At 37.2% G+C, this 25,374-nt stretch overlaps 1 protein-coding gene across 6 annotated transcripts in view; it reads left to right on the top strand.

Annotated features, from left to right (window-relative positions):
- Window positions 1–25,374, top strand: part of CORIN (corin, serine peptidase) — a 167,263-nt gene that overhangs the window by 123,587 nt on the left and 18,302 nt on the right. For 3 of the 6 annotated variants that reach the window (XM_075025355.1, XM_075025331.1, XM_075025321.1), the window contains 5 exons: window positions 5,679–5,824; window positions 8,400–8,507; window positions 12,957–13,070; window positions 15,526–15,636; window positions 17,232–17,361. In XM_075025355.1, coding sequence (XP_074881456.1) covers window positions 5,679–5,824; window positions 8,400–8,507; window positions 12,957–13,070; window positions 15,526–15,636; window positions 17,232–17,361 — 609 coding nt within the window. The remainder of the gene's footprint in view (window positions 1–5,678; window positions 5,825–8,399; window positions 8,508–12,956; window positions 13,071–15,525; window positions 15,637–17,231; window positions 17,362–25,374) is intronic. The other 3 variants (XM_075025341.1, XM_075025348.1, XM_075025366.1) reach the window with 3 other exon arrangements.

Here is a 25,374-nt window from a genome sequence, read left to right as displayed (position 1 = left end):
TCATCTAGTCCAACAGCCTGACCAATTCAGGGCTGACCAAAAGTTAAAGCATGTTATTAAGGGCATTGTCCAAATGCCTCTTAAACACTGACAGGCTTGGGGCATCGACCACCTCTCTAGGAAGCCTGTTCCAGTGTTTGACCACCCTCTCTGTAAAGAAATGCTTCCTAATCTCTAGTGTAAACCTCCCCTGGTGCAGCTTTGAACCAATCCCATGTGTCCTATCTCTGGATACCAGGGAGAAGAGATCAGCACCTCTCTTTCCACTTCCCCTCCTCAGGAAGCTGTAGAGAGCAATGAGATCACCCCTCAGCCTCCTTTTCTCCGAACTAGACAAGCCCAAAGTCCTTAGCTGCTCCTCATAGGACATTCCTTCCAGCCCTTTCACCAGCTTTGTTGCCCTCCTCTGGACACATTCAAGGACCTTCACATCCTTCTTAAATTGTGAGGCCCAGAACTGTACATAGTACTCGAGGTGAGGCGACGCCGACACTGAATATAGTGAATACAGTGGGATAATCGCCTCTTTTGACCAGCTGGTTGTGCTGTGTTTAATGCACCCCAAGATGCAGGTTGCCCTCTTGGCTGCCAGGGCACACTGCTGACTCCTGTTGAGCCTGCTGTCAACCAGCACCCCAGATCCCTTTCTGCAGGGCTGCTCTCCAGTCACTCCTCTCCCAATTTATACTTGTGCCTGGCATTACTCCATCCTAGGTGCATGATCTGGCATTTGGAGTTGTTAAATTTCATCCCATTTATCATAGCGCAATGCTCCAATCTATCTAGATCCTTCTGCAAGCCCTCTCGTCCCTCAAGAGGGTCAACAGCACCTCCCAGTTTGGTGTCATTAGCAAACTTGCTAATGGTGCATTCAACTCAATCCAGACCTTTGCTAAATGTATTGAAGAGAACTGGCCCTAGAATTGAACCCCGAGGAACACCACTGGTGACTGGTCGCCAGCCCGATGTAGCCCCATTCACTACAACCCTTTGATCTCTGCCCTTCAGCCAGTTCTTCACCCAGTGCACCGTGAACCCACTCGTCCCACAGTTGGACAACTTGTCCAGAAGGACGCTGTGAGCGTTGTATGAAGCATTTTCCATTTCTGTGCGTTTGATTGGAATTGCACTACTATAAAGGGTATTTAAACATAGAATCAATTAATTAAATTCAGAACGTTAGCATTTGTAATAGTTCCTTGCATTAGTATATCACTTTATCTATGCAAAACTCTATCCAAATACTATAAACAAAACCTAAGATTTTAATGCATGCTTACCTTTCTAAATTAGAGGAGTGCCACATCATTCTGAATTATAGACTAACTTAGGCTTTCCACATGTCAGATTAACTTTTCTACCATCCTCATCAATTAACATTACTGTACTTTTCAGGGTTATGCCTGTATCTGTTCAAAAGAGACTATGTTCTGTAAATCTTATGGCTTTGATAGCAACAGTTGTTGCAGGTTAGGAGAGCTAATAAACCTGATCAGCAGGCAGAGCTCTTTGAACCACTGGCTGCTAGAGCCTTCTCATACTGTTTTTCTGTCTCTGTTATTGGGCCTATCCTGACAGTATTGATCTATTAACATCTACTGTATTGAAAGAAAGTGCATTGAAAATTGCAATACAGGCCCTAAGATTTCCTACCATTGTTGACATTGTTGACAAATAGATAACGTTTCTTTGTCTAGTGGTATGCTTCTTAGTCGCAGTTAAGAGTGAGTCACAGGGAAATTACTAAGATATCACTTAATTCTTACATAGGGACCTAACAGGAAAGTTAGGAAATTGCACATGGGATAGTTGCGAAGTTACAGAATGGTTTGTGCAAGCTCTGTTTTAGCCTTGCTTGTTTGAAAATCAAGTCTTTCCTTTTTTTTTTTTTTTTTTTTAAGCAAGCAGCATAATAAATAAAAATTGGGCTAACTTATTCTAATGTAGAGGAACAAAAGTTAAATTATAGGCTCTTTGCTTCAGCAACTACATACCTAGCTAACGGATTTTAGGAAGTATCACAATACAGTTGAGTAGTCTTCAAATTTAAGGTATTAAACACATGAGGAGGAACTTGTAGAAACCATAGAATAATTTAGTTTGAAGGAGACCTCTGGAACTCATCTGGTCCAACTTCCTGCTCAAAGCAGGGTAACAGCACATTTAGATCAGATTGAATATTCAAACAAAATTTTAAATCCTGGGATTCAAAGCTCTACTTTATAACTGTTTTCAGGTTTTGCTTTTGTGTAGATCACAAGTGGAGAGTGATTTTGAGAGAAAGGGATACCTTGGAGGGTCCCACTGAGATGTGTAGTTTTTGCTTTACAGTAAAGTTTTAGGAAGAATTTCAGACACAGATATAATGTAAAAATGTTTTAGAAATGAAAAAACTTATCGCCTCATACCAATAAACTCTGGAATTAATTGATAAATTTAGGGCAGAAGAAAATTAAATACATTTGATACATCAATATAAATATAAATCTATGTAACCACAGTTTGAAGCTCCTAGAAGGCAGAATGTTATATTCTGAGCACAGAAACTGTGTTCTGAGAATCTGCTGCTGTGTTTGCAAAATAACTGCCCTCTTGTTCAAAGATATCAGTGGTTAGTTGAGCTTAACAGGACATATGTATTGCTTTACCTGAATATGAAATGGAGTTCAGCTAATGCAGTTTTTCAGTGTTAAGCTTTTCAAGTCAAAGTGCACTTTCCAACCATGAATTGAAAATTCATGTTACAGTTCTGCATCTATTATAAAATATACTTATCAGAGATGTATTAGATTTTTTAATACTGGTGCATAAAACATCTGTCCCTGCTTTGCAAGGTTTTTCATTGTCTTTCTGTTATTAGTTTGACTGTCCTGCTTTATTCTTTAACTATAAAGGTCTTCATGAAGTTTTGTTTGAAGTAAGGAACACAGGTGAAGAGTTGTTTTGAAAGAACTGAACTTGCTGTTATTGAGGCCATTCATTGATCTATCAAGTATGTTTTCAAGTTCCTGAAGAGTATTCTTCGTCTCTGATAAGGCATTGGTAATGGTAGTCCAGGTCTGGTGAAATAATCTTTGAAGCTAAGTGTGCCTGGGCTCCCACTGAAGACAAATGGACTTTCATAGGTGAAGAATATATGGAATAAGCTCAGAAATTCCTGTTTCCTTATAATTACAAACTATCTTTGCTATGAATTGATTCTGCAGGGTACTGAGCAGCTTCTGGAGATTCTGGGTCTCACAACATTCCAATAAGTCTATCAGTGTCCCTTATTTTGGGACCAGTAAATGCCGCCTTAGTCACGTTACCCTATAATGACACAGAGATTACACTGTCTATGTATCTAAGTAGTCTTCAGCTGACTTTGGTGGTATTTCAAAACTGTGACAGATGTGTATGAAGAATAATCCTGTTCAAATCTCGTGCCCTTTATGTGTTGGCATCAATTTAGACATCCCATTAGTGTATTTCAGTTGAGAAAGTAAAGAGATATTTTAGTTAACTGCTAAATATGCTTAATGTTCTTAAAGTGCTAGATTGAATTCCATTGCAGAAAATTACACATTTCTATGCTACATCTTTTTTTTTTTTTACCTTGTATTTCTTTCTTCTACCAGGAAGGGGGAGGTTTTTCTGCTTTGTGATGTGTACTCTTGTTAACTGTTAACTTGTTAGATTGATTCATAGACAGTACCACAGATGAGATTTGACTGAGAAGTAGATAAAGAATTCTGTTACCACGGTATTCTGATACCCCAACTGTAAGACTTGGTATGGGAATGTGGGAAGGATTAAAAAAAAAAAAAAAAGTACCAATTGCTCTTCCAAATTTCCTAGTAGTATTGCAGTAGGCTTCCATATGTGCTGTGATGGGCACTACTTTGAAGATTATTTACAGTTTAATTCTCGCAGCACAGACTGACAACTAAATGGCTTGCAATAGCTTTTGGAAATGGTCAGCTTTGGCCAAAGATTTGAGTGCACAGAGAACACAGAACAGAAATGGCTTATATGTCTCAGCTAACAAAATCAAATTTTTAAAATTTATTCATCATATTGTTGTCGGTTTGGGTTTTTTGTCATTGGTAAATAAAATTTCTGGCATTCACAAAACCGAGGTTATAAAGTGCTGTGAGCCAGCCTTTTTGATATTGAGGAGGATCTAAAAGGAAAGAGAGTCTGTAACTGTAGCATGGTTGACCAATGTCAATCCATTCCTTCCAGCTGCTCAACTCAATGGTGAATCATTTGGTGTGGAAAAACATTGACTCTTCTTCACGCAATCCCCCAAAGCAAAATCAAATTTGATAAGATTTAATAAAAGGCAAGTTAAAAGTGACATGAAGAAAACTGAAAAAAGTAGAAATGGGTGGGATCCTATTGTTGAATATTTTTCAACCTATAAGAACAAAGGAGAATTTTCTTTGAAACGCTAGGAGAAAGTCCAAATGATTATAGATTTAGAAAATATGATCCAAAAGGTGCAATTAAATGAGTTGCTGAGTCTAGAAGCAAGAGAAGACTTGGGGAGACATCATAGCCTTCAAATAGGTAAAAGTGAGCTTCTGTGAGAAAACAAATTGTTCACAATGTTCACTGAGGTTAAACCAGGAAGCAATGGATTTAAAGTACATCAGGAGAGCTATAGGTCAGATACAAGGAAAATAATAGTTATCTGTGTATGAGAATGAGGGATAAGGAAGTATACAAAATCTTGCTAACTGAAGAGTTTTTAAGAACAGCTTAGACAAATACCTATTCAGCATGATGCATGTTTCTGTTTGGAGGAAGAAATGAAAAGGATGTTGAGGTTCCTAATCCCATACTGCCTACTTGATATTCCACAAGAATAAAAAAAAAAGAGGCAGTTGAAACAAACAGGGATTCAAAATACCATGGATGCAAAGACAAGACTATTGTATTGAACAGCACATCAGCTATGATTCCAGGCAAAAGTAGTCGCTAAATGTTTAAAATAATGCTTAAAACAATAGAGGATTTTTCTTTTATGCACTTTTGCTTTGTACTTTTGAAGCATTTGACATTGGGTATTTTGAGAGACAGGATATTAATCTAGATGGACTGAACTAATTTTGTGTGGAAAGTCCTGTCTTTCTGTGGTAAAAAACCAAATGCAGCAGGACAACTATATTCATGCCTTTTTCCGGGTGTGATACAAGCTTCTGTTGCTCTAACTGACAAAACCCTCAAGACTAGGTTGATCTGTGCTTTGATTTTCCCCAAACTTTTAATTTTATAGAATTCCCTGTGGAGTTCTTTGTTCTTTTCTTTGCAGGTTGAAATATTTTGTCCTTCTGAAACCACATAGTTTCTGAGGTAGCATCATCAGAAGGGGTAGCATTTCACCAGTACAAAATGTATTTGGCTCTTTTTTTCCTGAAGGAGGGCAGGTATTGCTTCTTAAAAAGGTTCTCTGCCATTCCTTTGAGAGGAGAGGATGTTTGTAAGTAGTTATATTTGGCTATTATGTTATAACTCAGGTAATAGTCTGTATACAGTAACTTAAAATAATGTTTTAACACTAGCAACATATCTTCAGACACAAATTTTCCTTGATCTTCATCTTTAACTTTGACTAGGAATATTAACTTCCAATAACTGGGAATTTCTAAGACTTTCACTCAGTTACTTTGTGCAATTCTGCTTTGTCTCCTCAGGACGTTATGTGTACAGTCTAAGGAACGCTGTGAATCTGTGCTTGGGATTGTAGGTCTGCAGTGGCCAGAAGATACTGACTGCACTCAATTTCCAGATGAGAACTCAGACAATCAAACTTGTCTAACACCGGATGAAGATGTAGAAGGTAACTCCTATAAATACATATAACAGGAAATTAAAGATTTAATTAGGTTCCTAAAGTCACTGTTGTTTTCCCATACCTCCTCTGTGGAAATGATTCCAAACTGGGTTTCAGGGAATTTGGACAAGAGGAAGTTCTCATAAGAAATCTGTTCAAACGAAAGATCAATTACCTTCAGTCTGTGAAAGGCAGTGTTTGAGATTTGTTGCTAACACCACATCTACTGCTTGCTTGTGTTTATACTTCACTTTTTTACCTATTTAGATGACACAATAATGCTTTTCTAACCAGGAGGCAGACTCTTGGCAATCTTAAAAAAGCTGAGCCCCACAACAGCTCTGAGGAAAATATTGTAATGTTAGTGTCTTTGCCAGCTATTGTTTGCTCTTGGTTTTTGTTTGGGGACAGTTTTGTAGAGTTGTGCCAAACCGGCTTCAGTAGCAACTGACAAATTTCAGTTTTTGAGTTCTACCATAATACTAATCAGTGTGGGTGCGAACAAAAGAAAGAAAATGCCTTAAATGCTTCTAGATACTCTTGGTATGTATGAAGAGAGAAGCTGTGCAGCTTTTCCTTCTGCGGTGGTCATTGGATGTGAGATCTGTGAGGATTCCAACACGCCTTTTCTTTTTCTTGCCAAAATGCCAGTAAAGTAGCTGGGAAAACAGCAAGATGGTGTGTGCTACAGTGCCTGCAAAATGCCGATCATGTTCAGTTCTCACTCTTCTCCTCCTGCTCACCTACATGCTGATGACAGTCTTTCCACAGCCTTGATCTTGCTCAAAGAAAGCAATGGGCAAAAGCTAGTTAGTCTATAGTTCTTTTAGTGAAGATGTATTGCTGTGAATACAGTGAAGGAATCATGAAAAACCAGCGAAGCATATATAGCAGTTAGTACTATTTCTTCAAGCAAAGTTCATGTGCACATGTATCACTGTGAGGATGTTATAAAGATGTGTAATACCATACTAATGAAATCCTCTGTCGTGGAACTCTTGAGAGACAAGGAGATAATTTTCTTCCACAGCAGTGGGCTGATGGAAAGGAGTTATCCATTATTACACAGCAGCGTGTAGGAAAGGAAAAGTAAGATTTTGGCACAACAAGGTGAGTTCAAGAAAAATAATGTGATTTAATTTTCTCAGATATTGAATGTCATTTAGTCTTCCTCCCTGGGTTATTGGATCATTTGGCTTTGAAATGTAAGATAGAATAGTTATATTTTAAATATACTACTGCATACAGAACTAGTGTGTTCCGTTTCTAGAGATAAATTCTGTTCACTTATAAAAATTATAATTTAAAAAAATTCCCACTTTAATTAGAGAGACTCTGCCTAGTAAGCTGATTCACTGCTTATTGATCATCTTAGCACTGAAATAGATATTCCTGGAAAATCAATGAAAAAGGGGAGGGGGTAGTATTCTTTTAGAAACAGTGTAATTAATTGAGGGGTCTTATCAGAGTTGTTTTGGGTTCACTTACTGCTAGAATTTTATGTTGATTGAATGCCAGATTTCTACTGACTACCAGTGTTGCTTAGAAAGTCTTCCCTGGGAAGTTTAATATCTTATATAAATATTTCTGAAAAAAAATGCATATAACAAAAGAAATTATGCTTCTGAGAGCATTTTTAAATGTTTATGATTACAAAACATAGGTGATTTTCCAACTTAAGCTATAATTGACAGAGTTATTACAAGGTACTGAATTGCTTAATTTCTCTTCCAGTCAGTGCTGAATCCAAGAATACTGCTGGCCAAGACAGTATGCATTATAAACTTAAGTTATTTTCATAATGAGTTATTTTTAAATGTTGGCAGTACAGTTCACATAACTTTTATCATTAGAATGTTATTTTCTAAGGCTTCCAAGTTCATTGATGATATTTTTGGTACAACTGTTTATTGGATCCTAAAATTTACCCAAGGAACTACATGGTATTCAAGATCAGAGATTTTGCAGGAAGGAAAAAAAAAAAGGCAACATATGATGGAAGTTGTACATCAAAGTCAGTGACATGTACAGTGTTAAAAAAATGGGTGGGTTTTTCAAACTATCTAAATAAAGCTTTCTCAAAATGGTACTCTGTAAGATGAGGCAGAAGCAATGTAAGGGTTAATTCATGAACATTTATAGGTGATTTTATTAATTCAAATTAATTCAAATAGCCACACAATTGCCTATATATACATTTATCCTGGGGATCTCTTCTACTCATTTCAACACACCATATGATCTATTTCTGCTTCACACAACACCACAGCAGTGAGAAAAGTAGCTAGAAAATCCCTGCCCACAATCTAAACATTGTATGCCAGTTATTTGGCAAAGCTTCGAAATTTGACAGAAGGTAGCATGTGAGGGAGAGGTCTGGAAAATATTGCTCTACCCCATTGACAGTGCCATTGTTAAGAGTCTTGCCTACTACATAGTTCCAGTTTAATGTCGCACAAGCTTTCTATTCCTGTCATTTACCCTTCCGAAACAGTCATAGTGATAAATAAGCAAGTACCATGTGATGATTAAGCTTGCAGCTTATGGGGCCTTGTTTCTCCCTGCTCCTTGTCATTGACAGAATGCTCACCCAGTCACTTCAAGTGCCGTTCTGGGAGGTGTGTCCTGGCATCCAGAAGATGTGATGGTCAAGCTGACTGTGAGGATGATAGTGATGAGGACAGCTGTGGTAAATAAATTCGATTAGTTGGATCTTTTGAACGGAGAGTAACTGAAGCATTTGAAAATGAGTTTGGTTTTCCTTCAGTTATTTGAACCATAGTATGATAGCTCAGAGGATAAGCTCCTTTTTCTGTAAGAAAAATATGTTTGAAAGTGTGGTTTGTTTTGGTTGTTTTTTTCTAACACTACTAGCAGTAAAAATACTCCAGTAAGCATCCTTCTTGATTAATGTCAACACAATTTATTTATCTTTAGATTCTGCTAACTGTATTCCAGGATGTTTGAGTATTCCTTTAGTAATCAAGATAAAAAATGCTGCAGATTTAATTCTTTTGATATTGCTGGAGGTTCTACTGAGCTAAAACATGACTTCCTGGCAGTTTAAATCTTGAATTCATAAATACAGTTTCAAATTTATACACAGTAATGTTCTCATTATTATGCATTGACAAAAGATCTGTGTTGCTGAAGTGGATTCTGTACTGCAAGGGTCAAGAATTACATGTTCTTTCAGACTGGTCAACCTCAAGGTGTAGGTACGAGGATAAAGTGGTAACCACGAAGTTTATTCTCCAGTATGTTTCTCAGTTTACTTACAGTAGAGATGTGCTTGACTTTTAACTTAAGGGGATGTATTGAGCTTGAGAATAACCAACAAATCTCTTGGTCACTATTTATCTTTGTACGTGCTGGCAGGAGAATTTTGAGAAGGGGAAGGGAGTTTATGCTATTGCTTTATGTGACCAAGATGTAGCCTCCATGGAGTTCTGCATGCTGGCCTGGCATCCCTAGGGGCAAAAAGAATAATTATAAATCACTAAGGATTTAGAGAAGAGGTGCGAATATGAGTAAAAGACTGGAAAATATTCCAGCAGAGTAGAGCTAAGGTGCACAACCTGTTTTTTTTTAACAGAGAGCAGGTTAAGATAGAATCACAGTTTGTGAGCAACAAAGCTGTGGCAATAAAAGACTTTCTACTCAGCTGCACAAAAATAAAATAAGATCCAACACCTGAAAGCTGAAGCTAGGCTAAAATTCAAGCTTGACAGCTCTATAAAATGCTTCTTTTTTAAGATCAGGTTGTTTTAATGATTGGAGTAATGAAGGGGTTATTTTCACTAAGGCGCAATTTATTCTCAATCTCAATCATTTCAAGTCATGCTTGTATTCTCTCTCCTCTTTCTGCTCCATTCCCCTCCCCCTGCAAAAAGAAAAAAAAGATATACTCAGTGAAACAGGATTTAATACTAGGTCATTCTCTTGTTTGGATTATAAAGGAAAGGCAGAGCTGATGATCACAGTGAGTTTGTCATCTCTTTACCTTTGAATCAATTGTCTCAATTGTCCTCCCTGCCAAATATTCTTTCTTGCCACGTGTTCTTAACTCCTTAGAACACTAATTGCTATGCATCTTTTGGGATAATTTTATTCTCCTAGACATTAACATATGAAATATTTCTTTAATATATAACATTCATTTTTTGAGTGGATCTTTCTCTGCCTCTGTAGTCTAGACAGAATGTCACTAGCAATCAGCAGAATTCTTATCAGTTTCTATAAATATGGAAGACTGTATCTGCTAGGAAATTACTGCTGTCAGAGTGACATTACATTGACCAGGGGTAATGCTGTTACTGAAGAACAGAAAGTCCTTGTAGAGCTCTAGAAGTAACTGTCTCTGACTCATTGATATTCCACATGTGCAGGACAAAATCAAAACTTGATCGTCTTTCCACATGTAAATGGCTAGCTCACGTTTTATTAGATTTATCCTTTGAAATTGGTTTTATACCATTAAATAACAGTCAGCATTTAAATTAAAAACCTTGTATTTGAAGTGGCTTAAATGACAGGCATGGAACAACTTCACAGTGCAGGGAGGAGGAGGCTAGAAAAGACTAGCTACAGCTTTTGGATGCTCAAGCTACTCTGGTCAAAAATGTAAGGTAGAATAGTCCAAAGGGGCTAAGGTATACTCTGCCCATGCTGAGTAGAGCTGTATTCAGTACCCATTGTCTCCTCCTATTAGGAATCCCCGTCCTACTTTCACGTGATCTTCGTGAGAGGAAATCTCACCCATGCAATTGCAGCAAAAGACTTTAGTGCCATTTAGACTAGGATTTGGGGAGAGAAAATTTGACCCAGATTTATGAATGTGAGACTTCTGAGTGCATTTCAGTGAAGTGTGAGGAAGGTAATTTATGAAAATTATTATTATGATAGACATCAAGAGATTTTGTGGTATTAAATATGCTTGATTGTAATTGAGCATATTAATTTACTTGCTGCTGAACAATGCCTCTGGCAGAGAGCAGAAGAGGGTCCTAGAAGAGTACTAAAGAAATTGAGGACATAATATTCAAAACCAGTATTTTCCTTCACTATCTTCTGCAATCTGAGTTCTGACTGTAGTATTTCAGTTGAGAGAAAAATGTGGTGGTCTTAATGACTTAATAATATTGCATGGAGAATATACGTGTGAATAACAAATGGTAACTTGCTTCATATTTTGAAGAAGACTGAAGGTAAGATCATATGTGAATCCCTATCTCTTGTCAAAACATATGTTTGAGGTGGGGGTAACGTAAATATGGACAAGTTTTCCTACCTCCATTTTCACTTCCTTTTCATTGTCATTAAATTAAAAATGTATGTCACAAAATATTTAGAGAAAAAATATAAATATATCAAATGGTAGATGGCTTCTATCAACAAAACAGTATATTTGAACACAGAATTCAGTAAGTAAGTAGGGATTTTTTCCTAGGGAATTGTCTCAAAGATACATTTTGGAGAGTCATGGTACACTTCACAGTGTAACACTATAAAGTGTGATAAAGGGGAAAAGCAAACATCTATTCAATTAATTGTAAACACTCTGCTAAAAAATTGCAAGGTTCATAAATTATATTTTTTAAGCTTTTTTATTTTATTTTCATATCAAGTTCCTAACATGACTGACATACTCTGCCCTTTATTAGAGTAAAGGTTTTGTTTGGTTTGAGTTAATTTTTTGTTAATAGTTATCACAAGTATTATCACGAAGGAGACGTGGAAAATGGTGATACCCAAGCAAGTTCTTTGATCATGTGGAATTAGTTTCACAGGTTCAAGGCTATTTGCTGTAACATTTATTTACATGGCTTTTTGAATCTAAACAAAATCAAGCACTCCACAAATCCAGTTACAGTTAAAACGTGAGAAGATTTTTCCAGTAATCATACAAGATAGTAGTGATTCTTTGGTTCATGTTTGTAAAATACTTACTTCTGAAATAACACTTTCTGGAAAGAACATACCGCTTAGTAACTGACTGCTGATATGCTGCTGTAGTTCCAGGTCCAGGCAAACAGAGGCGCTGCTTCAAATGCAATTTGTGAGCTTATACCTCAACTATTAGTGTGGGGGGAAATCAGGGCTGTCACCTGAGTATGAGCTTGATTAAAATGAAAACTAGGATTATCATCTGTAGGCTAAACAAGGCAATCAAATCATCTGTTTTAGTCAGGCGAGCACATTGTTTTTATGGCTTCCTATAAAACCAGAATGTCAGATGTGCATGACATTATTAGTCAAAGTATTTAAACTGGTATCGCAGTGAAGTGCTTTGTTAGTTGATGGAAATAAATAATGAAATAAAACAAGAGAAAACACTTTTCTAAAATGCACCTTGGGCCATTCTTAATTTTCTCTAGCTGACTAACAGGAATTTTACTGTCAAAGCACTGTGACACAATTTTATAAGTATTCCTCTCGAAATCAGAGTCTGGTTAGCAGGACTTTGAAGAGACAATAATGCAGTGTGTTCCCTGCATAATAATGAACCCTCTTGAAGATTCATACAGCCATTGGGTCTTCCTAATCTTTTTGAACTGGTTTGGTCTCAGATTATCGTACCAGGAAAACTGTTTGTGGTCAATACTTAACAGCATCTCTCTACCTTTCATTGTGATCTGCATTAGATTGTGTAGGAGCACTGCCAGAAAAAAATTACATATTTCTACACTGTTTCATAGAGATTCCATGCTGTCATAGGATTTGCTTTTGAAAGACCAAAGGTCTGTGTGGTATGCTTTTAAAGGAAACTCTACAGACTTCAGGATTAGAAAAGTTTATATATTACTAGTAAATGTATTTCAAGAGTAGTGTTATATGGGTTTTGAGCTAATTGAGCTAATGCCTAAACCATTACTTATAGATATATGTAGCATAATATAGATTATTATTTATAAAGCACTGAAGTATTATGAAGTGTTATATGTTTTATACCCATTTATCAAGTGTGCACTGTGACAACCTTATTTGCATTCCTTTGTTAGTAACTATTCTTGGTACCTTTTAAAATTAATATTGCAAGTGAAAATATTTGAGGTGTTTCAGGATTGTTAAGGAAGAAGAAAACAGTTGATTTGAAATTGCATGCAGGTGTTTCAAAACTGTGCTTCTCTGCCTCCAGGTTGTAGAGAAAGGGGTCTTTGGGAGTGCCCTTTGAAGAAGCTGTGCATCAAACACACTATGATCTGTGATGGTTTTCCAGACTGCCCTGACATGATGGATGAAAAGAACTGCTGTAAGGGCTTATGCAGTTTGTTAGTCCCATCAAGGGCTGATCACATTTTGGGGATCTTGGGGTGCAACATAAATGAAAGTTAAAAGGTTTTCTAGAGACAAAAAGGCTTAGTCATTCTCTCAGTTTCCTTTTCAGTTTTCCTATGGCACCAATTTATCTCTTTCCTCATCTTGTGTCCTCTGTTGTTCACATCCTTGGATCCTTGCTGTCTCCTTGGTCACTCCAGTCCTCTCTCTTTTTTCCTGTCTCTCCCTCCTCCTTCTTGTGTCTTCGTGCTTCTTTTCTTTATTCCTTATGGCTTCTTGACTCCTTTTCCCAACTTTTCTCAACTTCATTCCATATAGGTATAGCTGCTCACTGCTTTTTTTTTTTCTTGATTTCCTCGCAATTTTCCTTCTGATCTGTTCTTCAGTAAATTTCGTATGTCTCGCTGCTTTATTTGATTTCTCTTCCCCTTGAGATTTCTTAGATTCTGTCTCCCCACTTGGCTCCACAGGCTTCTTCTACAATCCAAACTGTGATAAGTATCAGAGATACAAAACTTGGCATGGTACACTGACAGTATGGACATACTGTCCATGCACACAGTGTAAGACAGCTCACGGTGCTGACAGTGTGCAATGGCCCCCTGGTCCCCTGTGGGAGCTGCCCTGTGTTCTGTTTCCACTACCCAGCTGACTAGTGGGATGGGAAGAGGTGGAAGACTTGGGAACGGCCGCTGCTTTGCAGGTTCCCACCCTGCCTGCGAACCTGGGAGCGGGTGCTGTGAGTTGTTAGCTTCACTTTCATGAATATATTAGTGGTATTCTGAATTCTCCTGGGGACATGCCTACACACCAGGTTTTCTGAAGACAAGGAACTAGAAAAGACATACTGGGTGACACTCAGCCTGCACAAGAAAGAAGAGATGCTTGGTAAACTTGCTTGAAAGCTGAAATTTTAGTTCTCTGGGCAATCCTGTTTTTTCAGCATGTTTGCTGGGACTGTAGGGTATAATTTTACAATTTAAAAAAGTTGCTCCGGAGTCTCTGGAGTTCTGTTGGCAGGGACAGTATGGTAGGTACATTTTATGTGCAATGTGGAGCATATGAATATATTTGCAAAAATGATTGGCAGCCTGCATATATCTCTAGATCTAACTTTGTTTCTTTTGGGGAAGAGGCAGCTCACAGAATGCTTGTTAATCTGTTTTTCATTGTGAAGATTATACCATTTGACTTCCAAGCTGTCTGTATGCTGTAATCTAAAAAAAGGAAGATGATATTAAAGTGATTTGCTCATGATCACACATTAAGGTAACAGCAGAGAAAAGATTCTCGAAGGGCTTAGGTTAGGGTAGTTTATAGTTATCAGACTATATTTCCTCTCTGCTTTTGTGTCAGGGCTTGAATATTCCAAAATGGCAGCAAAGTTTCCTCAGCTGAGGGCTTCCAGCTTTTGAAATATGCTTTCTCTGGAAGGCAGAGTTAGAGAGCTTTTTCTAGTTTTGCATGCTTTATTCCAGAGACAGACAGATCACTTATGTCAGAGTAGGCAGCACTGCCTGCTCTATCTGTATGGTTTTCACTGTGGAGTATATTTTTTGCACTAGTGTTGCGCATTTGTATGGCAGTATAGATGCTATACAACAGCCAGATGTAGACAACTGAACGCAGCTTCCTTCTACGCATTCTCTCTCTCTGCACCCTCCCCCAGCTCTCAAAATTCCCTAATGAAGGGGTTTATAGAAGCTGGAAGAGAATTGTGTTAGCGAGGAGGGTACTGTAATGCTACACACCTGCCTTTTGGGAGGGGGTTTGTTATGGTGGGAGGAAGGCTACAAGTCACTTGCCAATAGAAGCTCTTGTGGTTCCTGCACTGGACAGAGATTCGGGAAATCCCTATCTAATTCTCCCAGCTGGCAACGAACTGTGAATTGGAGCATGTCTACCTGTACCTTAGTTCCCCATCACTAAAGTGGAGATAAAAATAATTCCATGATTTTAAATAGCAAAGAGGATCCCAACATTAATGTAGAATTGCTGTGGATGAAAGGAAATACATATGCATTACAGTAAAATAATTTTTTTCAAAGAACATGAAGAAATAAACAGATTTGGATGAGTCTCCTAAAAAGCATGGAACACAGTATTTTCACTTAAAGCTTCTGAGATACTTAGACAGGTTTCCTATGACAAGACTAGAAATGATACTAAGTAATCACAGATCTTACCATTTCCAGACACCCTTCCTTCCCTCTGAGTTGTGATGCCCTCTGCCACTGCCTGGCAGCAACCACCTTCTGCCTGAGTGACGTCCATCCTGAATTTTCTTGCAAAACTGTCTCACTTTCTTGCTCGCTCCATAAATCTGCTCTGTGCCTACCTTCACCCTCCTTCTCATTTTTTTTAGTTTCAGTGTCAACTTCCCATTGATCATTTCCTTCTCCGAGTGAAACATGGTTTTGTCCTTGCAGCATTTTGTGAAGAGAGTGAACTTGAATGTGCCAACCATGAATGTGTGCCACGTGAGCTCTGGTGTGATGGGCAAGCAGACTGCAGTGACAGCTCAGATGAATGGGACTGTGGTAAGTTTACACCATGGTGCCCTCTGCCTGGAAGTGATGTTTGGGTGATGACAGTAATCGCTGGTGATTTGATTTAGAATACAATTGCAGTGGTGGAGACATGCTCCCTTTATTACCAAAGGGAGACTGGGTTGAGGTTGGGAAAGCATGCAAGAAAGTGGGCAAAAGAGAAAGGAAAGGCTCAATGTGAAGTGTCACGGTGCAAAGATATAAGTGACATGGCAGGGAACTTCTAAAATGTGTAGATGCTGTGTAAAATCTGGAAAGCGTTGTGGATAGAAGAGAGAGTAGGAAGACGTTCAGGTGTAGAATTTATTTAGGCAAAACTTCTAAGCCCTGATTCTGTACTTGTGAAAATCAGTGTGAAATTCCCACTGACTGCAATGGTGCAGGTTCAGAGCTTTTCAGAAGAAAATAGTCCTACTAGGCCCCTTCGCACTGGCTGAAGACCTGCAGAATGATGTAACCTGCTATTGCTATCTATGTTCCAATTAGGCCTCATGCTTTTATGTGTTGTTAAAGTAAAACTCTCTAAGTATTATTCTTTAAATAAAAATGAAGGTGGGTTTAAAAAAAATTGCACTGAAAAGAAGCAGGTTGGAAAGCAGCTGAGATTTCACTGAGTTAACATGTATTTCTGTACATGACAGTAATTTATATTACTAAGTTTTGAGATGCTTTGTATGTAATTTTAAATATAGGAAAAAGGTGTACAGTGGCTTACAGAAGCAAATATTGTATTCATATTGAAGTAGATTGTATAAATATTTTAAAACATTTAACACTGTATGAACATTAATAAACAACAGCATTTAATAAAACCTATGCAACAGAGAACTGTTCCAGAAATGCATATTTGAAAAGGAGTAATCTAGGATTAATACATACCTTTCTCATGGGGAGAGAAGCAAAACCACATTCAGCATATAGGAAAAATGCATAATGCTTGGCTATGTTAAGATTAGTACTATCAAAGCAAAAGTCAGAGGAACAGTTTAACTAAAACCAGTATGTATTTGGGGAGGAAATGCACACAACCCAACATATTTTAAGGGATCCTAGAAAGGGAGGGATGTAAATTTCCATTTTGGGCCATTTTGAGAAGCTTTTTGTGTGTGATAAAAGCAGTTCACACACATGTATACGTGGATTAAGAGAGAAGCAATGGTCATGATCTTTCTTGTAAACAGTAGTTGTTTTTTCTTACTCTAATTACACCCACATATTGTTATGACGGGAACAGTGCATATTACTGAGAGTCAAATGATGGCATCACTCTTATGTCAAGCAGCATTCATCCCACAAATTACTTTAGTGATTTCAGTTGGACTATTTGTGGGTCAAAACATCATTTAACAAGATTAAAGCTATCAGAAACCCATGTGAGCCTGTGCTGGTGAGTCACGAGTATTCTGGTTTATTCTAATCCTCAAGATGCCTTTGTTGTTTAGTGTCTCATCCTGTTCAATGTTAGCAAGGTTCTGATAACCATGGTTGCCTTGGTTTTAAATTACATAGCTAAGGAATGTACATATATAGCTATTGAGCATATAAAATCAGCAAAAGTGGTAAGTTGTTCTTCTTTTTCTTTGCAGTTACCCTGTCTAAAAACATGAGTTCCTTGACGTTCCTGACCATTCACAGGTCAGCTGCTGATAACCATGTTTGTGCTGATGAGTGGCAAGAAAATTTAAGCCAACTGGCCTGCAATCAGATGGGTTTAGGGTAAGGTCAGTAGTTTGTAGCATTGATGAATTTTTTAGGACAATTGGAGTGCTGGAGTTAGATGTGAATGATCATTGATTACTGCAGTGTTAGAGCTAGTGTGGAAATGGTTCACAGAGAAAAGAGGTAATGAAATTTTGTAAACTACGTCAGGAGCAAAAGCTCACTAAAATATAGGCACTTTCACCACTTTATAAATATTACGTGATTGTTATTAAAGAGTGTGTTGAGAAGTTAATGATGCCTTGCCAAGCCTCAATATTTGAACTTGCAGTTATTGCTGAGGCTTAGAATTGTTTGGCAATGTGATACTCTGTGTCTTCCTCAAGAATTAAAGCAGACTTGTCTTAGGAAACACAGGAAAATTTCTCTGCATTTATTTGCACTCTGCGGTAAGTACTGTGAACGAGGCAAGCAGATATATTTAACTTGGCTATCTCTGAACAATGAATTGTTGAAGACAGAGCTTTCTCTGTGGGACTCAGAAAAAAAAAAATAGCCTCTATGCATATTTCTCATTGCATGCACATTGAAGTAATAGGTGCTTTATGGAATAGTTGATGCAAAATATAACTGTTGGATAAAAGCCAAGTTCATCTGCTCTGATATCCAAAGCTGTCTTGTACTAGGAAAAGACAAGCCTGATGGTATAGAAGGATATCTCTTGTCAGTGTTGATCCCCAAACTGGATTAAGAAGTGTCTTTTCTGTCTGCCTTTTACCACTACATATACTGACATGCAATCTTGTTCTTTGTACCTTTCTCAAAAACCACATGAGGATAAAGACCCTGGGTTACAGTGTCTGCACTTAACCTACTCTGTATTGCCTTGCACTGCATGGATGCTTGACATCAGTTCTAACATATGCCCTGAATCCAATTCCACCTGTACTGTATGGACTGCCTGCCATTCTCACACACAACAATTCTGTACTCTTCTAGCTAGTTTAGTATATCTAAATAATACTGACATTATCTTTATGCTTTAACTTTATATAACATGCTAATAAGCTTAAACTCCTTTGATACCTTCAAAAATAAAGTTGCTTTTACAACTACTTTATTGTCTAAGAACAAACGGGTGGTCCTAACACTAAGAATAATTTTCTTAATATTTCAGCCTCATAGTCCTAACATAAGATTTGCTTAACTTTCCTATGATGCTTGCTGCTAGGAAAATGAAAAGGTATTAAATTATCACAAAACCTCTGATTCCTGCCTTTTTTCAGAGATGTGCTATACTGAAATTAGCATGAGTAGAAACTTACACCTTCCTGCTTCTTCACTGAGGCTTGCTAACAGATGTTATCAATCCTGTCACTTTTAAGAAATGTGTGAGACACAAATAATTCTTAAATCTCACAAATCCATTTTCTAACAGGGGAAGATAGCCTACAAATCAATTTTTATACAAATTCTTTTTTGTAATGACAGGTGATAGTGTGATGGACAGTGGGAAATTCCAGTTCAAATCTGAAGTCTACAACTTCAGTCTGACTAATACTGATTTCTAATTCTTCCTGGCAGTATGTCAGAGTGGTGTGGTCTTTCCTTTCTCAATGCCTGATTTTGTCAATCACCTGAAGCTTGATTTTCTTAGCTATTCTCCAAGTTTTGTGAAGTGGCATTGTAAAAAATACAGTAAATTAGCTTTGAAGAAGATCTACAAGAAAAAACATTCAAAAAGGAGTAATACGAGTTAATATAATTATTTAATTGTTTTGTTAACATTGCATAGGGTTTCAGTGGAAAATGTCACAGAGGGTAACATTTTTTCAGGTATTCCCAATGGAAAATACTTCATTTTACTCCTTCAGAAAATTAAAGCTGTGAATATAGAAACTCTGTCCATATTATAGCACACTGCAGAAACCCCAGTTTTGTGGCTATGCAGACTTCTTTAATAATGACTTATGATGATACCTGATTTTGATTTAAGTTATCTTGTTTACTTTTAGAAAAAAATAGTGCACATGAGATATCGAAGTTGAGACTTCTTAATACCAGGAATTACAGTGAATGGTAGCATATGGTATTTTTATTTTCTATGAAGCTCTGCAAACTGTTTGTCATAACTGTGTCCAGTGCTTTCCCAAATGACAACTCCCAATTGCTATATAATGTGGTAATGTTTAAAATATGAAAGCAATGTCTTTCTAACAGCTTGTAGATATTTTTAATTCTTCAACCTAAATTAATCTGAAAAGAATGAAGAGAATTAAATGACAGTGGTTAAAGCTAGGTTAATTTAGCTGATAGTAGTAACGCATTTTACAGAATATCAGTCTGTCTTTTGGGGAGATACAAGCATTGTGTCTGAAACAACATTAAAGGTAATTCTGTTCCGCCTATTGCACAAAATTCAAGCTGTTTTCCTGGCTGTTGGCCAATTCTAATTCCACAGATGATGCATTTCTTCAGTTTTTCACAGCACAGCATATGCAATGTGTTGTGTGGTGCATGATGCAATGTCACAGAAAACTGTGCAAGTTCCAAGCATTTTCTGAAAGGCTTTGGACTAATGGTGGCTGTTTCTCAAGTTATGCAATGTGTGTTCTTAGCAGTTCTTATGTTTTCCTCTAGTGCAAAAAGAATGTTAGTTACAAAGTAGACTTCTGTTTATAATGTTAAGAGCCCGATGGGAACTGTTTGTCCAAGTCTTAGGTTTCATCGTTTACAGCCAGAGGGGACTATCAGATCACCTGATAGGATTGCGTGTTCATCTCAGGACAGATAATTTTGTTCAGAGACCTCTGACTTAAGTCTCAAGTTTAAATACAGTAAAGCATGTCTCTGGCAATTATGTTTCCTGCTAAAACAGGTAGAGAACGGAGCAGCAATGGCCATCAGTGTCTCAGATCAAGGATTAGCTATATCCTGGTGTGTGCTGCAGAGGTTATGCTGCTGCAGAGGGGCACACTGTGCAGGTTCACAACATTATGTTAGAAGACCATAGATTCATCTTGACATTTAGTTGAAGAAATCCATTTTCATATACTCTGAAGTCCACATTTTTTGTGATGGAACAGTGATCATAAACCCTTGGTCTGCTCAAATCTGAAATCTGACAAAAACAGACGTTAGTGGAGTTGTTCTGTTACTCTATGGCAATGTAGTGGAATAGTTTGTCTTTCTTTCCTGGACTAGGATGAGATAACAAATGTAATAATGACAAACTTCAACAGCTTGTACCCAGCAGAGTACAGGGGAATTTTAGCTGATCTGCTTGTTCTGGCCTAGCAGTATCAGCACGAAATCACAGCTGTTTACCACATCACTCGTTTATAAAAATCTACAGTAAGCTTTGCTACCTCCTGCTGCTGCTCCCTTTCTTGGAGGCTGTGCCACTTGTGATCCACTGAAACGGGTAGCTCCTTTTCCTTCTTTCCTCTGCCATAGCATCTACTGTGCATATATTTGTGGAAGGGAAAGGCCGATCTCTTGTTGCTGCCTGGCCTTTCGTCTCTCCTAATACTTTCTCACTTCCTCTGTCCCTTTGGTTCAAAGTTCTTTAATAATATTTGCCAGCTGAGCAGTCAAGCTGCTGGAGCAATAATCTTTTGTTCTCACATGAATTATTATGCTTTCTAATTACTTTCTAACTATTTCTGCAACAGAAGTAACAAAAGTTTAGTTTAATGTCTTATTTGCTTAAAAACATCACAGAAACAAAAAATGGAATACTTCTATCCTACCCCCATTAGAAATTTGACCTTCTGAATTTAACTTACTTTATTTTCTCCAAGAATAAAGATGACATTTAGTAAATCGAATTCCATGCCAGAGATTAAGTATTTGAACTCATTAATTCAATCTGGATTTCTAGACCCACTCAACGGAATGTAAAATATGCTTGACCTACCTTGAATATATTGAATATATTCAGTCCATGGCTGCAGTGTGTTCTATTAAATCTTTAGAGGATTTAGCAAAATAGCAAATTCTTCAGATTACATTAAATTTACTGAAAATAACATTACAAGCTGTGGTAGATGTGGAAGACTGTTTTAGTAATTTTGAGCAACCATAAAACAGTTAAAATATGTAGACTTTAACCAATGTATTAGGGTTGTATTAGATTAAATCTGATAGATTATGTCTCATCTTTCATGCACATATGTAGTTTAAAATATAATTAATTAGGTAAGAATTTTTGAAGAAATTTCAACCTAATAATTCCTTGCAAATTGTGACAATTGCTTCAAATAGGCATTAAGCATATGGTCACTTACCTCATATAACACTTTTTAGCTCCATCATTGGGCAACTGGCTGTAGGTGGCCCCGCTTAACCAAGAGCGGTTGGACCAGATGACCTCCAGAGGTCCCTTTCAACCTCAACCATTCTGTGATTCTGTGATTGACTAAAAGAAATAGAAAGATACGTGAATACTGCCAACCAAAGGAACATTCTTATTCTAATGATTGATCACAAATCCTTTTTCAAACTATCTTTTTTCACAGCTTGTACAAATGGCATTATAAAACCCATTTTTTCTTTTCCTAAGGGCCTCCAAAACAAATTTACTCAGTTTAACACTAAACAGATATTAAATCCGTCAGTCCTGAAAATTCACTTTGGAATCTGCAAGTTGAAGCGTTTTTTCTGGCTAATGTGTTATTACCAGTAGAACTATGGGAACATTTCTTAGTGAATAATAATTCTGTAAAGGACAATGTTGAACAAAAATAACAGCAAATTTTGTTCTAATTCAGTGAATAGTTTCAGCAGGGGAAGAAAGGTTGAAAACTCAAGTTATTTTGTTTCAACTTTTTAAAATTAAACACTTAAAATTTTATTTCAAAACAATATTTTTCTCTGAAATGTGTCCTTCATCTTTTTAAAATCAAAAGCTAATTAACCTTAAATGAAGGACTTTACATTTAATTTGAATTAAGACTTCCAGCAAAGAAAATCTATATTTTAATTGAAGTTTTAAATTTAGATGGCCCCAAATGGTCTTTTTTTAAGTTTAGCTACAAAATCATACTGTATGAATCCTGTAATTTAGACGCTCAAATGACAGAGTGTCATGGTTTAACCCCAGCCAGCAACTAAGCACCACCCAGCCGCTCGCTCACTCCCTGCCACAGTGGGATGGGTGAGACAGTCAAAAGAGGAAAAGTGAGAAAACTCATGGGTTGTGATAAAGACAATTTAGTAAGTAAAGCAAAAGCTGTGCACGCAGGAACAGCAAACCAAGGAATTAATTCATACATCCCATGGGCAGGCAGGTGTTCAGCCATCTCTAGGAAAGCAGGGCTCCATCACGCATAATGGTTACTTGGGAAGACAAAATGCCATCACTCCGAACGTCCTCCCCTTCCTTCTTCTTCCCCCAGCTTTATATGCTGAGCATGACATCAAATGGTCTGGAATATCCCTTTGGTCAGTTGGGGTCAGCTGTCCTGGCTGTGACCCCTCCTGACCCTGCTCGCTGGTGGGGTGGGGTGAGAAGCAGAAAAGGCCTTGGCTCTGTGTGAGCACTGCTCAACAATAACGAAAACATCCCTGCGTCATTGCTGTTTTCAGCACAAATCCAAAACATAGCCCCATACTAGCTACTATGAAGAGAATTAACTCTATCCCTGCCCAAACCAGCACGCAGACAAAAAGCAAGCATATAAAATTTTTTTCAGTGTAATTACATGTTAACTCATTCTTGATAGGGTTGAGTAGTCTGTCAGTTAGGACATAAGACTGTAGGCATTTTGAAACCTGGAAACATCACAGTGATCGCCTACTTTCTACCAAAAAATTTAAAAACTATTTAATCATACATGTTTTTGTTTTCTGTCAGTGCTGTGGATCTTTTAAATTTCTATTTTCTAAGTATGTTTTAACATTAAAATTTCAGATTTCTCTGATTTCAATGTTGTTAAAAATCAAGGTTTTGTTCTTTTACTCCATATTCTATGGCACAGCCATGGCTTTATAGAATTCTGCTGAAGACCAAGAAACATCTTAACCAGTAAGTAAGTACAGACAGGAAACAGATGCTGTTCCAGCTCTGAAATAGGCCTAATTTGTTTTATATTAGTGTCCAGACACAAGTTATTCATTACCTTCTGGCATAACACAAGGCTCCCTTTTTCAGCCCTGCTGTCACATGAGGCTTAAAACAATGGAATTAGAGAAGCTGAACAGAGGAATGTTACTGTTACTTTGAAGGCAGAAGGAATGCGGTTTATGGATTTTTATTCTAAACTTGCAATTTAATAAATTTGAGAGAGTTCCACAAAGGAATAGGGAGAACAAGGTATTAAAAGCATTGCTGTACAGAAGTATCCCAAATTATGTGACTTTTAATGATGAACAGAATGTTAACTTCATAACCTAAAATCAGTCCCTGCCTTCTATTCTTTTTGTCATTATGATTTAGTGTGCAAGTCATAATGTTCCCTGTGTTTCACTATAAACTGCACTATAACCTTTGACTGTTGTGCACAGGGATCAGCAGGTAGCAGGCTAGAATGCTTTGAAAACTATTTCGTTAATATTTCCATTGTACAAGTTATGTCATGAAATAACCCTAAATATTACTTTTCCCCATTGTGAGCACATTTATAATGTAGAAGACAGACTGGGGTTTATTTTTCTTTTTTAATTCTAAAAATCCCTCTCTTAAACACACATAAGGGAATCCATACTTGAAATTAAATGTATTAAAGGAATATGCTAATTTTTAAATTGAAATTTGAAAAATTAGGAAAATCCAAGTTGGAATTTCCACTTGGGTAGACATAATTAAATTGTCTTGCCTTTCTGGTTTTATGAGTGACTGTTTTTGTAGAATCATTGAATAACTTGTTTTGAAATTGCCTTAGATTAAAGGAAACTTCTTAGATTAAATAAATTAGAGATGTTGGAATTATATGTGCCCTTTGATGTTCATTAGATCTAGCAGACATCTTTCTGTGAAGCAGCAAGACTAACTTGGCTGAGGCACAAGCTGTACAGTGACCTGAAACTGGAAGTGGAATTCTAGAGAGAGTGGAGGTGTAATTCAAACTTACAAGAACTGGTATAGAACAAGAGCATAAGTATCTGGAGAAAGAATTAGAAAAGCCAGGGAAATTAAACAAAAAAAGCAAAGCAAACTAACCAACCAACCAAAACAAAAAAACAAAGAAACCTCAGCAAAACATATTATGTTTCTAAGATGGCAAAGACTTAAGAATTAGGGTAGAGTAAGAAAATAATAGGTTATACACTGCTCTTCAAAGTAGCTAATTTCGCTGAAATTAATCCAAGAGCATTTAAGATTTATGGTTATGGCAGGTCTCCATTATGGCTGCCAATAATGGTAGCCAGTAGTTTTGAGAAGTGTGGAGAATGACTACATAAGGCTGAAAACTGTTAGGTATGCCACTTTTCATTAGAAAGGGAAAAAGAGGAAGATGCAGAGATTTACAGCTAGTTGCCTAGCTTCAATTATCAAGAAATAATTACAGAAGTATAAGGTCTTAATGACAGACAGAATATATTTATCAATAACAAACCATGTCAGATTCCCTTAATTTATTCCTTGAAAAGGCACTGACACTGTGGATAGGGAAGAAACAGTAGATGTGATATATTTTTAACTTTCATGCTATGTGAAATGACTTTTGAAATAAGTAGGGAGATATGGATGAAGATGAAATGATACAAAACTGTTGATGATTCATTGTCAAACTATAAAGATGTATTGGTGGGGGGCTAGACACATCCCAGTGTGTCTGGGGTGATATTCAGTGTTGTCGTGACTCATTCAGATGATAGAATGGAGAGCACGCTTAATAATTTCTTATTCAGCATCATGCTGGGAGGATCTGAAAGCATTTTGGAGGATGGGATTAGAATTCAAAATTTTTTTGACAGACTGGAGAATTGGCCTAAACTAACTAGGAGTATTTATGTGTAATCCCTCTGGTGTATACAGTTTGTGTTAGATTTTGACTAGATGGGGAGAGTTCAGAATAGGTCAGCAGGAATGACCACGGATCTAGAAAGCATGGTCTGTGAAGAAAG

Source organism: Buteo buteo, chromosome 1, assembly GCF_964188355.1.
Source record: "Buteo buteo chromosome 1, bButBut1.hap1.1, whole genome shotgun sequence".
Classification (NCBI taxonomy): Eukaryota; Metazoa; Chordata; class Aves; order Accipitriformes; family Accipitridae; genus Buteo; species Buteo buteo.
This window is presented reverse-complemented; position numbering and strand designations above follow the sequence as displayed.